The sequence below is a fragment of the Lepisosteus oculatus genome, chromosome 1 (genome assembly GCF_040954835.1).
Source record: "Lepisosteus oculatus isolate fLepOcu1 chromosome 1, fLepOcu1.hap2, whole genome shotgun sequence".
In the NCBI taxonomy this organism is placed as follows: domain Eukaryota; kingdom Metazoa; phylum Chordata; class Actinopteri; order Semionotiformes; family Lepisosteidae; genus Lepisosteus; species Lepisosteus oculatus.
In genome coordinates this window covers 58,684,731-58,698,141 of record NC_090696.1, presented here as the reverse complement: position 1 = coordinate 58,698,141, position 13,411 = coordinate 58,684,731, and the positions used below count along the sequence as shown (strand labels likewise).

The 13,411-nt window shown below is 37.7% G+C and overlaps 1 protein-coding gene across 1 annotated transcript in view; it reads right to left on the bottom strand.

The window, feature by feature from the left end:
- Positions 1-13,411, bottom strand: part of cntln (centlein, centrosomal protein) — a 192,238-nt gene that overhangs the window by 88,231 nt on the left and 90,596 nt on the right. Inside the window, exon 14 of the mRNA XM_069190797.1 lies at positions 2,212-2,312. Coding sequence (XP_069046898.1) covers positions 2,212-2,312 — 101 coding nt within the window. The remainder of the gene's footprint in view (positions 1-2,211; positions 2,313-13,411) is intronic.

The window sequence follows — 13,411 nt, the reverse complement described above, 5'->3', positions numbered from 1 at the left end:
ACCACCACCAATGTGCACCATCCACCTGGATGATGCGACGGCAGCCATAGTGCGCCAGAACGCTCACCACACATCAGCTATCAGTGGGGAGGAGAGCAGAGTAATGTAGCCAATTCATAGAGGGGAATTATTAGGAGGCCATGATTGGTAAGGGCCAATGAGAAATTTGGCCAGGACGCCGGGGTTACACCCCTACTCTTTTAGAGAAACACCCTGGGATTTTTAATGACTACAGAGAGTCAGGACCTCGGTTTTACATCTCATCCGAAGGACGGAACCTCTTTACAGTATAGTGTCCCGTCACTATACTGGGGCATTAGGACCCACATGGACTGCAGGGTGAGTGCCCCCTGCTGGCCCCACTAACACCTCTTCCAGCAGCAACCTTAGTTTTTCCCAGCAGGTCTCCCATCAAGGTACTGACCAGGCTCACACCCGCTTAACTTTAGTGGGTTGCCAGTTGTGAGTTGCAGGGTGATATGGCTGCTGGCAGTAAAGCAGTCCTTTTTCAATTTGGCTAACTACAGTATACAGTAATAGCATGCTAGAATGCCTTTTTTTCTGCGAAGCTCGAGCTTTTAAGACAAAAGAACTGGGTATTTGGTAACCATGGCCTGGTACGTCTTGGAGTTCAATGTTGACAAGGGATTCAGGACCAAAGACGCAAAATCACAGCAAAACATAACAGACCCCACACATTTCAAACTGGGCACGAGTGTTTCCTCTACAAGAGCTTCATATTTTTTACACCAAACATAACACTAATGAGTATGTCCAAAAAAAGCTAAAAATTTATTTTATCCATGTTTGGCGAGTCTGAGTCGCCTCTTTTTGTGGTAAGACCTCAAAAGAGACTTCTTTGTAACGCCATTATGAATGCAACATTCATGCAGGCAACTTTGACTGGGAACTTTCGAGAGGGAAGTAAAAAATAGTATTCAAATGTCGTATGTGAGCACAAGCAGTTATTTTGAAAAATATGTATTTGCTTCTAGAAAACTACTTGAGCATTAGTACAAAAGTATTATCTCTTAACAGTACACAAGTATCAGAAGAAAAACATAGTCGTCTTTAAATTCTACATATGCAAATCTAGTCTTACCCTGAGTTCCACACCTTTTAATTATCAGTGACATTACGATTTTAGATATATTAATGGTTACATTAAAATCTTGATTTAGGGTTTTAAATTATGATCCTTAAATAAAACCATTCAAATATCAAATGTCAAAATGCCTGTTAGATTCCTACAACTCTTCTAAATTACTCAATTGACCCAACACTGCTGAACAGCAGCAAACCACCATAAACAGTCAAATAACAGACATTTCTCCTACAATAGGACAGTTGTATTCCCGGAAAACAACAAAAGCACAAGGCGTATACATGCGAAAAACTATATTATCAAGTCATTACTTGAAAGTACTGTACATCAACTTTTAGCTTAAGTGTTTCTGAAGACTACACAATAGACAGTACCTAGGCAGGTCCCATATTATTATTTCTATCTGTTACACAAAATAAGTTGATCATGCATTTTCTTTTCTTTCAAAATGAGATTTTTCTCCTCCAACACATTGAACACATCACATTTTAACACTGAATACAACATCAACTTGAATTTAAAGTATCCCTTTATTTTTTTGGAGGGAACTACCTTCTTTTTCAATGTTTGACATAACGGTAGTCAGTGAAATAGTTTTGTGATCAAATAAACTCTAATATAGGTTTTTCTGAACACACATTTTAAAAAAAATATTCCAGTATTCCAAAGAAGCCTAAACATACTGTATGGATGTAGACTGATGATCAACAAATAAACCTAGATCAGGTTTTGAAATTAAATGACTAATTCCTCTTAAGATATTAGTTAAGTCCCCAACGTAGTTCTGCATTTACTTCTTGTTGCAATTGGTACTGATTAAATTCTAATGATTGTGAACATCATACTTACTAGTGAACAACTTAGTACACAGCTCCATACGAACTCTTTCATGAGCACTGGGCCATGAAAGTGGCCATCCTAAGGTAGGGGATTTTTTACATACAGTACTCTTAGGTAGAGTGACTTACAATACAACATTATCATTATGTGTGAATGCAAGGAGCACTGGTGCAAGTATAATAAGACACAAATACATTCAAATAAAAAGGATGAAAAACAGGGAAGTCAGTGAAGTTGGCCAGTGATCTTGGTGGGGGCCCTCTTACCTTGGTGCTCATGCTGAAGACATACTCGGAGCTCCTGAACAGTAGCCTTGTCCAGCGCCGATTGTACTCTCAGCACATCCAGCTCCTCTTCTAGGTTGGCTCTGTCATTTCAGGCAAAACAAGGTTTGTTTATTTCATATGTCACTGACAGTGCTTTCTGTGAGCCCAATTAATTGAAGATGAGCTAAATACTAATGTCTATTTCACCATTACTTAGCGCTAACATGACCGATGTTTTCTGTGTTTTCACACATACTGACTTTAGTTAATCAGTGGAATAGTTTAGTGATCCAATATGCTCTATACTGTATTTCTATTTCTAAGGAACCATACTGCACATTTCATTTAAATAATACAATATCGCCTAATTCCATCAGTGACAAATTCATCTTTTGTTGAGGGAGAAAAAAAATTCAAATACGGAAGTTACAATTCCTAAAGAAATCCTGAAAACCTGTTATTTAATGGTAGCAATTATTTGGCCAGGACTTAAACATGTTATACAGAATGTTAAAAATTGATTTATGTAAATGCATCGATAAGGTATTTATAATAAATATAGATTCATAATGAGCAGCACAAAGGGACAATGGTTAGCACTACTGCATCACAGTGCTGGGGCCCTGGGTTCAATTCTGGACCAGAGGTGTTATATGTGTGGAGTTTGTATGTTCTCCCTGTGTTTGCGTTGGTTTCTTCTTGGTCCTCTGGTTTCTTCTCACAGCTCAAAGACATAAAGCTGTGGCAGGTTAATTGGCTTCTGGGGAAATTGGCCCTGGTGTGAGTGTGTGTGGATTTGTCTCTGTGTGCCCTGCAATGGACTGTAGTCCTGTCCAGGCTGTAACCCTTGTCTCCGTTGCTTGACAGGTGAGGCTAGGGTCCACCATGACTCTCTTGGGTTGGATAAAACAGTTAGAAAATGGATATATATGTTATAGTTGTAACATCATAATACCAAAACATTTCTCATGTGAATATTTTTTCATTATTTTGTAGTTTGGAATTCAAATTTATTTTTTATTTTTTAATTTAGCAATCATCATATTTAATTTTAACATTCCAAATGTCTGTAGATGTATCATTGTGAAATACAAATTTGCTTATTTCAAAACGCATTACGCATAAACTCACAGTCCTCTACAAACATTTTAAATAGTCCTGATGGGCATTATAGTGTTAAAACAACGGCATTGTGAAAATAGTGCACTTCATGCTTTGGGAGAAAAAAAAAGAAAAACTGACAAGTACTGAAACTAAACCCAATTACCTAACTGCAATTATTTTTGATTCATGTTAATGGCTAATTAAGAGGAAAGAAAGCCATGCTCAAACATGCACTTTCAAGTTATTATTAGGACCTAAAGAAATCTGCAGAGAATTTAGGGAAACTCCACAGAGAGTTTTTCACCTGAAACATGCGCCTATTTTTTTTCATTTACCCTATATCTGCAGCAAATATTTGTAAACTTTGAATGAAAGCCAAAACACATTTTCTGAAATTCCAAGAGGCTTCCATGTCAAGCTATTTTTATATTTTCCTCTATCCAGAGCAAGGGACCTTTTCTGTAGCAGACCAGTGGCAATTTCCTGATGTTTCGTAGATATAAATTACACCACCAGTGAATGAAAGGTGGAAAAAGTTCCCTTCTCTGGTTACAACAGAGGCAGCTGTGTCTGTATTAAAAGGAAGTCGTTTTAATTAATATACTCTGTCTTGGCCCTGCAGGCAATGGGAAATTAAACTGAAAATGTGTCCCTTTCCTAGAATGTCCACCATAAAATTACCCCAGTGACATGTTCTGGGCCCTTGATTAAATAACTCTAATTCATTCACTGTTTCAGAACACACTAATCAAAATGACATTGTTTTACAATGACATTTATACACCTAAATTGCCACAATGTGTACCTCTGTTCCATTTTCTTGGAAAATACTTGCTGCAAACCTTCTAATTACATATATTACTGATTTCCATAAATTTTATTTCAAAGTACTATTTAATATTAATAGATTCTAAAATATTAATATGAGTATATAAATATATATACAGTGCCTTGCGAAAGTATTCGGCCCCCTTGAACTTTTCAACCTTTTGCCACATTTCAGGCTTCAAACATAAAGATATAAATTTTTTATTTTATGTGAAGAATCACCAACAAGTGGGACACAATTGTGAAGTGGAACGAAATCTATTGGATTTTTGAAACTTTTTTAACTAATAAAAAAATGAAAAGTGGGGCGTGCAAAATTATTCGGCCCCCTTGCGTTAATACTTTGTAGAGCCACCTTTTGCTGCGATTACAGCTGCAAGTCGCTTGGGGTATGTCTCTATCAGTTTTGCACATCGAGAGACTGACATTCTTGCCCATTCTTCCTTGCAAAACAGCTCGAGCTCAGTGAGGTTGGATGGAGAGCGTTTGTGAACAGCAGTTTTCAGCTCTTTCCACAGATTCTCGATTGGATTCAGGTCTGGACTTTGACTTGGCCATTCAAACACCTGGATACGTTTATTTGTGAACCATTCCTTTGTAGATTTTGCTGTATGTTTGGGATCATTGTCTTGTTGGAAGATAAATCTCCGTCCCAGTTTCAGGTCTTTTGCAGACTCCAACAGGTTTTCATCCAGAATGGTCCTGTATTTGGCTGCATCCATCTTCCCCTCAATTTTAACCATCTTCCCTGTCCCTGCTGAAGAAAAGCAGGCCCAAACCATGATGCTGCCACCACCATGTTTGACAGTGGGGATGGTGTGTTGAGGGTGATGAGCTGTGTTGCTTTTACGCCAAACATATCGTTTTGCATTGTGGCCAAAAAGTTCGATTTTGGTTTCATCTGACCAGAGCACCTTCTTCCACATGTTTGGGGTGTCTCCCAGGTGGCTTGTGGCAAACTTTAGACGAGACTTTTTATGGATATCTTTGAGAAATGGCTTTCTTCTTGCCACTCTTCCATAAAGGCCAGATTTGTGCAGTGTAAGACTGATTGTTGTCCTATGGACAGACTCTCCCACCTCAGCTGTAGTTCTCTGCAGTTCATCCAGAGTGATCATGGGCCTCTTGGCTGCATCTCTGATCAGTCTTCTCCTTGTCTGAGCTGAAAGTTTAGAGGGACGGCCAGGTCTTGGTAGATTTGCAGTGGTCTGATACTCCTTCCATTTCAAGATGATCGCTTGCACAGTGCTCCTTGGGATGTTTGAAGCTTGGGAAATCTTTTTGTATCCAAATCCGGCTTTAAACTTCTCCACAACAGTATTACGGACCTGCCTGGTGTGTTCCTTGGTCTTCATGATGCTCTCTGCGCTTTCAACAGAACCTTGAGACTATCACAGAGCAGGTGCATTTATACAGAGACTTGATTACACACAGGTGGATTCTATTTATCACCATCAGTCATTTAGGACAACATTGGATCATTCAGAGATCCTCGCTGAACTTCTGGAGTGAGTTTGCTGCACTGAAAGTAAAGGGGCCGAATAATTTTGCACGCCCCACTTTTCATTTTTTTATTAGTTAAAAAAGTTTCAAAAATCCAATAGATTTCGTTCCACTTCACAATTGTGTCCCACTTGTTGGTGATTCTTCACATAAAATAAAAAATTTATATCTTTATGTTTGAAGCCTGAAATGTGGCAAAAGGTTGAAAAGTTCAAGGGGGCCGAATACTTTCGCAAGGCACTGTACCAAGCATATTTTTTCTTTCTCAGCCCAATATGATTTTGATTCATACAAAGAATGAATTAATACAATCAAAAATGCTTGACCTCAGACACATTTCTCATATTTTGTGATTGGGAGTCCCAGTCAAAAACAAGTGCAAGATGAAAGTGGATGTTTGAGAATGCTCACTTTGTTAAATATTTCACAAATTATACAGTATTCTTTGAACATTTTGGCTCTGACTCAATATTAAGTAAATGGACGTCATGATCGGTAATTGCTGCATGTATAATATGGGTCGTAGTGCATAAGGCCTGAATGGCATTTCACTTGATACACATAACATGTTCCTAGTAACAGCAGTAAGAAAAGGAAACTCAATTTAATCAAAAAGGAACGTCTCCCAAATTCACATACAGTATGACCTTAAGGAGCATATGAAAAATGAACAAAAAATAGTATAAGGTACAAACTGCAAACTGTGCTAATACTCAAACACTGAACCAACTCCTTATTCACTCTTTCTGAACAAATAACATGCTCCTTTATTATAGCAGTTATCAATCAGTTACAATTTTTTTTAGTGTTCATATTTCTAAAATGTAAAGAGCTCATATTTGGAACATGTAGTACAATTGGATTTTCTGTTTTGGATTATGCCTACTAAACCTGTGATGGAATTCATATCTATCTTTTTCTAGAATTAGAAATGTAAGATCTGTTCTAAAATGTACCATGCACTTAAACAAAGGTACCGTTCTTTCTTCTCTATTTTATAATATTGGATTTTGACAGTGCTGTTTGAGAAATCTCTCCACCAGAAATTTGAGAAAAAAAATTGCTGTATCATTTTTTTAATTACTGCTGTGATTGAGAAAAAATATAGATTAGACATATTTGGTTATAACTGAATGACTGAGTAGAGATCTGTTAAACTGGACTGGAGAGAGAATAACAACACAGTGATTTAGAGTGATAAAGCCACAGGAGATTTATAATGTGTTCTATACTGAAAGTGAATGGTTTATGCTAAAATACCAGCACAAGTCACAATATTGAACATTCATACAGTATATATGTTAAAAACACCAGTTACAGAGATTATTTATTAATGTTGATCCGCAGTTGGATGTTGTTGATACTATTCAACATATGGATACATCTGGAGTTCCAGAGAGACTCAGCCAGTAGAGAAACATGTTCTGAGGTCCATGGTTCAGACACCGCTAGCTCATGTTTGGGTGATGTCATTAACAGACTATGATCTGGATTAACACAATTGTTGTAACTGGTCATTTGCTGGCCAAAGCTTCTGCCTTTGTTGTGCTCCTTCAGAGTTACGGCTTTGGCATGCTGGGCTCCTGTGGGTGGTCTTTACTAACTCTGCGTAAGACGTTATAGGGCTTAAAGTGTAAAAAGGGGCACAGGGGCTCCACACTTCACATCATCTTCATACCTCCTGAGCATGTAGTGAGACGAGGTTATGGACAAATAATGAATCCAGTTTCAAGGAAACAAAAAAAAATTAACTACTGTACTAATTCTAACTTTAAAAACCAAATTTCTTCATAAATTTGTTTACACTATTATTTCAAGCATTTCTTTTTACTGTGAACAGTCTACCACAACCACTGAATGCATCGTTACGGACACGTTTTTAAGGTTTGTTTTGAAACAACAATAGTGGTAATCTAAGAGGTTCTCCCATTTTTTTTCCTGCTATTCCTTTAATGTCCCTCTCTACTAACACACATAAGAAAAAAATACCTACAGTAAAAATACTTATATCTACAGTACGTCAATCTTCACGACATATCACGTGGTAGAACTGAATGTTTTGTAGCATGCAGTTGGACAGAAACTTTCAAAGACTTCATTAAGATATATTAGTTTAAAAGTTTGTAAATCAAATTAAACTATGGTTCAGTTAAACTGGGGAAGTGGTGGTTGTCTTTCATGGGCAATTAAAAGTTTGCATTTAGCCAGCTTTTACAATGACAGCCCCTGCTGCTCTACCAACATCTCTATTACCGAAATTCCTCCTTTTTTTGTCTCTCTCTCGCTTACAAAGCTTTAACAGCCTGTACCTAAAGTGTTTCTGTGGCAACCTTTAATGTACTACTTTGTACTCTTACACGCAACAATACTGAGCCAGACGGTCTGTTTACATATGAACAGCTTGTTCCTGAAGTGGAATGAAACAGAGCCAGTGGTGCAACAACACAGAGAGTGCAATTCCATAGACTACAAATTTCATGAAGTAATTTACATTCTGTACAATCCTTAATTGGGGCTGCACTAGTTGTTACCTACTTATGGTCACTTAGCGTCTCTGTAAAAGTAATCCATTCACACACTGCTAAAGTTAGTAAAGCAACAGTGACCCTATTTTTGTCTGACAGATAATTCTTTACACTTCTGGTTTTCATTGGTAGGATTTGGTCTATGAGCAGCATATTAAAATGATTATTATGCCAGCCAATGGTTTGGTTTGCTCATTTTTACAGCTTCATTGGATTGATATTATGTACAAATTATAAACTAAAACAAAAATTCTATATGGAAGAACTGGGGCGTTCCAATACATTTACATAACACAGCACAGCAAAGCGGGATTTTAACAAGAGCATTCAAACTTCCAGTATAGCTTTGGTCCATCAATCCATTTTATAACAGCTTCATCCAATTCAGAATCGCATGGGAGCAAGAGCCTGTCTTGGTAAGCAATGGGTGCAAGGAGGGGTTCATCGTGGACAGCACACCAACACCAACATCACTGGGCACACACAAACACACACATGCACACACTCTCACCAGAGCCGATCTTCCCAGTCAAATAACCTACCAGTAAGTCTCTGGACTGTGGGAGAAAACTGGAGCACCCAGGGAAAATCCACATGAACATGGATGGAACATACCGACTCCACACAGATAGTACCTCAGGAATTGAACCCAGGGTCTCCGCGCTGCAAGGTCACCTGCACCACTGTGCCACCCAAAGCTTTTGTGTCTCTTACAAAATAAGATTCTGTACAATATCGCTTAAGCGTAGGTTGCAGCTGCCAGGAAGAAAAAAAAAATCTAAAACTTAAAGGGTGCCATTCCATCTCCAGCCACAACATGCAGCTTCATTTGAAAAGAGCATGGAAGAAAAGATGTAAAAGACATGAATACCAATTCACACCTTCAGAGAAAGAAAAAAAACTCATACAGTGACTCGGGGGAGTTACAGTTATCTGGGACCGCTGTGACCTGTCATTATGCTGCCAAAGCAGCCACGGAGCAGAAAACAGATGAAGCGATAGGAACAGCAGACAGCATGTGTTTCACACATACTTCAACAAAGGCATTTGATGGACTATGGGGAATTCGAAGCAGAAGCCATGTGACTGTAAGCCTTAGTGGTAAATGCATTCTAAATGCAAGGTGATCTGATTTCATGCATCCTTTTAACGTTCCCCATTCTTTCGTTTTTCCTTTCTCCCATGGCACTCCCCACCTCACCCAGCTACTTTGGTCCACAATGAAGTCCCTAAGAATCTAATATTTTCTGGTTTCGTGAAGTGCTTCGAGGATTTGTCAGTTCCTTTGAGTAAAAAAAAAATGTTACTCCCTCGTGTAAATGTCTAGACGTAAACGAAGCAGAAGGTTTTGGCAAAGGATTATTGATGCACTTGCACGTGCACTGCACAAAGCCCGGTCAGCCATGAAAAGCAGAAATTTGTCAGTAACACACATACATACACAAAAGAAAGAGATTTTTCCTGCCAGATTCCATTTACCCTAACCTAACCCCAATAGTCTTTACTATTTCAACAAATAAGGGAAGTTTAAGCATGTGTTAAAAAGGTAGAAATAAAGGTTTTAGTTTTAAACACCTTCACATTAAAAGGCTGAATTTTAGGTTTCTCAAATATTAACTGATGAAAAGTACCCCTAGTTTGTAGCAGTCAGGAGAAATTTAAGTCAGAGTTTTTATCTGATTTAATGCAAACTAGTACTATTGTATGCAAACTACGGTAAGTATTAAAGCTTTCTGTGACTGGAAATTAGTGTGAATTATGTAAAAACTTAGCTATTAAATGTTCTAAAATGCTATTATAAAATTATCTTATCAGGAACTGTGGCATAAAGTGTTGGTCCCTATTTTACTTTTGCTGCACCACTGCCATCCAGGGAAAGGGACAGAAACACTAAGGTCGCCCTGCAGTCTCCACACAGACTTTCCACTGGTGTTACTGGACACCCACCACAGGGCACATTGAAATCCGTCTCTGACCACTCAGATTACTCAAACAGCCCTCACACCCTCTTGATGTTGCTCCACGTTAATGAACCATTTCACATTGATAGAGTCTCCAGAACACTACTCTGTCATCTTTACAATGGTCTTCAATGATACAGATAAATGATATACAGTATGAGCAAACAGTAGCTCATGCCTTGGGAAGTACACATAAACCTTTATACCTGAGTTGTCAATTTAATTCAATAGTTATTGTATCAAGGTTTGAATCCATCTCAAGGGTCAGGGTGCTTTTGACTTACTGATTTTTCCCTAGTTACCCATCATAGCTGCTGAAAAGTTGCATGAAAAGCACGTGCTTGGCATCCATTGAAGGTTATTTTTTCTAACTGTTTCCTCCTGGTGTAAATGAGTTATTTTTCTCCCATTTGTTCTTTACTGAACTTTCTCAAAAGCCTTTTTCAACCAGAAGCACTTCAGACCAGGTCTAACACCACAGGGAAACCTGAGACTTTCTCCTAACTCCAGAAATCCAAAAGGCACTGCTTGCAATTTTATTAGTTGCTCAGGTTCAACTCCTAAGTACCTAAGAAAATTCTTCCTAGAGTTCAGGGATTCCTTGACAGATGATAACATGGTTTTGTCAACTGCACGTAATTGTTTCTGAAATGTTTATTTATTTTTCATTTTGTAACCTGTGATTCTTGTGTGAATACTTCAATTTGAATAACAGATGTTGACTTACTCTCAGTTTGTGCCTCTCAGGACAGCAACTGTCTCTACTTCAGAGGTTTTCTCTGATTAAATATTCTTGATAAAAAATAAAGCAACGTATCACCTTGGTTAACAAATATTTGAGAATTTTAAATAGAAATGGAAAAAGGCATTACATTTCTGTAGCCAGCCAGGACCATTACATAATTTGTTAAAGACTGAGTAAATCTCCAGATATTAATGGTCTATTAAGGAATTCCTGTCTTCATTAGGTACATCGGGTAGGTGATGTTTTTGAGAAAATCAAGCTGCTTTTATATTTTTAAGGCACTTTTACACAGATGAAAATCTTCAATTCATGTGAATGGCAATTAAACAGTGCAAGGTTTTTAAAAAAATAATAAAGCAGTAATAATTATTGAAATTTACCGTATTACCTCTGGGAAATAGTTCTTCAGTCCATCTTACACTGAGGAAGAAATACTGTATGAATCAATTACAAAACATCCTTCCTTTTCTTTAATTGTGCATATAATTTTGGCAGTTTTCTTTTAAACTGATTTACTAGAGGTTATGAACCAAGCTGCAACTTAATTGAATTGGAGAGAGAATTTCTCAGTTCTCTACTACCTGGTCTGTTGTGCAGAGGGGCTGCTGATGTACAGTAGCGTGGCTGCTGTGTGTTCCCTAGGTGAGAACTGTTTGAAGTGGGTACCCTCCTATACGTGAAGTGCTTTGAGATCCTTTGGTTTGGACTATATACTGTAAATGCCATTCATTCAATTTAAATTGTTGGTATGAAAACATCTGATGTCTCTAGTCATTCCAAAACTAGTTACTAATAAATAACTACAACTAGGAAAGCCTAAAAGGCTTAAACAGTGATTTTGTCATCACTTTGACTTTGTTAATAAATATATGAGTTTAAGCCTGCATACATATACAGTATGCCTATGTGTTTACTGATGCAGACTTATATAGTATATGTGCTGTACAAACTGCCAAAAAAAGAAATTGTGTCTGCATTGTCAAAATAGTGTATTAAGGAGGTTTAAGATATACAAAAAATGAAACCTATGAGGAATGAATCCATTCTGAGGAAGTACAAACCCCATTTGGGTCTTCAGGTTCTACGTCATGAATACCACAACATCATATAGAAGGTGCAAATCAAGTCATAAAATCAATACAGAGAGTCCCTGTTATACTTCACTCTGATATACATTTCCTCGCACTGATGACGAGATATTGGGGACACGATTGCAACACTAATGTTCTTTTTGGGATTGCAACAAAACCGTTTCCTGCACTTGAGTATATTGTTATGGACTTATATTGTTCTATACTCATACAGTATATAGCGTTTTGCTTGGCTGGTGGGGAACATCAGCGAATGCTATCATATTCTATCTTTACATCCAGAAAGATGAGTTCCAAGAGTGCAGGTGCTAAACATAAGAAGAAGCCCAGTAGCTTCAACAACCAGGCACAACCTATCCATTTCTCAAGGTTTGAAAATATAAATGAGAGTTTGGTTATGAAAGCTTGTTACAAATCTCATTCAAATCTCAAGTTCAAGATAAGTGTGAATGAGGTTATCCACTTAGGGCAGAGTATAAATGGTTATAAATGTTGCCTGTCTATGTATAGTAATGTACAGTATACTGTAGTACTGTATTTGGGTAGCTAAGTGAAACACACACTTAGTCTAACTATCAATCCGTACCTTTGACTTTTCCAAGGATTCTTACAGGAAAAGCCTCCCTGCATTAAATCTCATTGCACGGACAAAGTTTATCCTCTTACAGTCTTTAATGGTTCTAATGGGCAAATTATCCCTATACAGTATATGTTGACATAAAGTCTCGACCTTATGTTCCCTAACCCCAACGTCAGGATATTAGGGACCGCCTATAACTTATATGGTCACCTTAACTTTATAAGAGAATGCAAAATATATTACACTAAAAATGGAGTTCTACACTTGAAGGGTCTCATTCACAAAAGGTTCAAGTCTCATTAAAAGTGAGTAAACCTGAAAAGATAAAGCGAATGTAATGAAAAGCAGCATCCAAAAACCTTGAAAAGCAGCAACCAACTATACGTCTCAGTTGTGCACGAATACAGACCTGTAGAAACTTAGAAATAAGCGTAACAATATTCACACAAGTTGCTTAACTGAACACAAGCATGAGTGGGCTATCTGTTCACATTATGCACACAAGAATAGATTCCATTATCAAGAGTAAGAAGAGGTCTTTAAACACCTATATTAGTGCCCCTTATCTTAAAAGTGACTTCCACCACCCAAAGCATGGCTGAAAAGTGAGATAAAGTGAGTATTGAGGTGTCTGTGCAGCTGCAGTGGTACAATATCCTGCTAGATATATAACAATATGAATGTGAATTTCCAGTCCAACTTCACTGATTCCACCTAGATGAATCAGATACTGGACCTTAAGATATTAACAGGCCTAAGACAACTTAAGGAAAAAAGATGCACTTTGAATTTTAAGGCCTTAGTGGAACAATTTTAAGTTTCCTTTTACAAATCCATCCGGTAAGTTTTACTCTTGCATATCT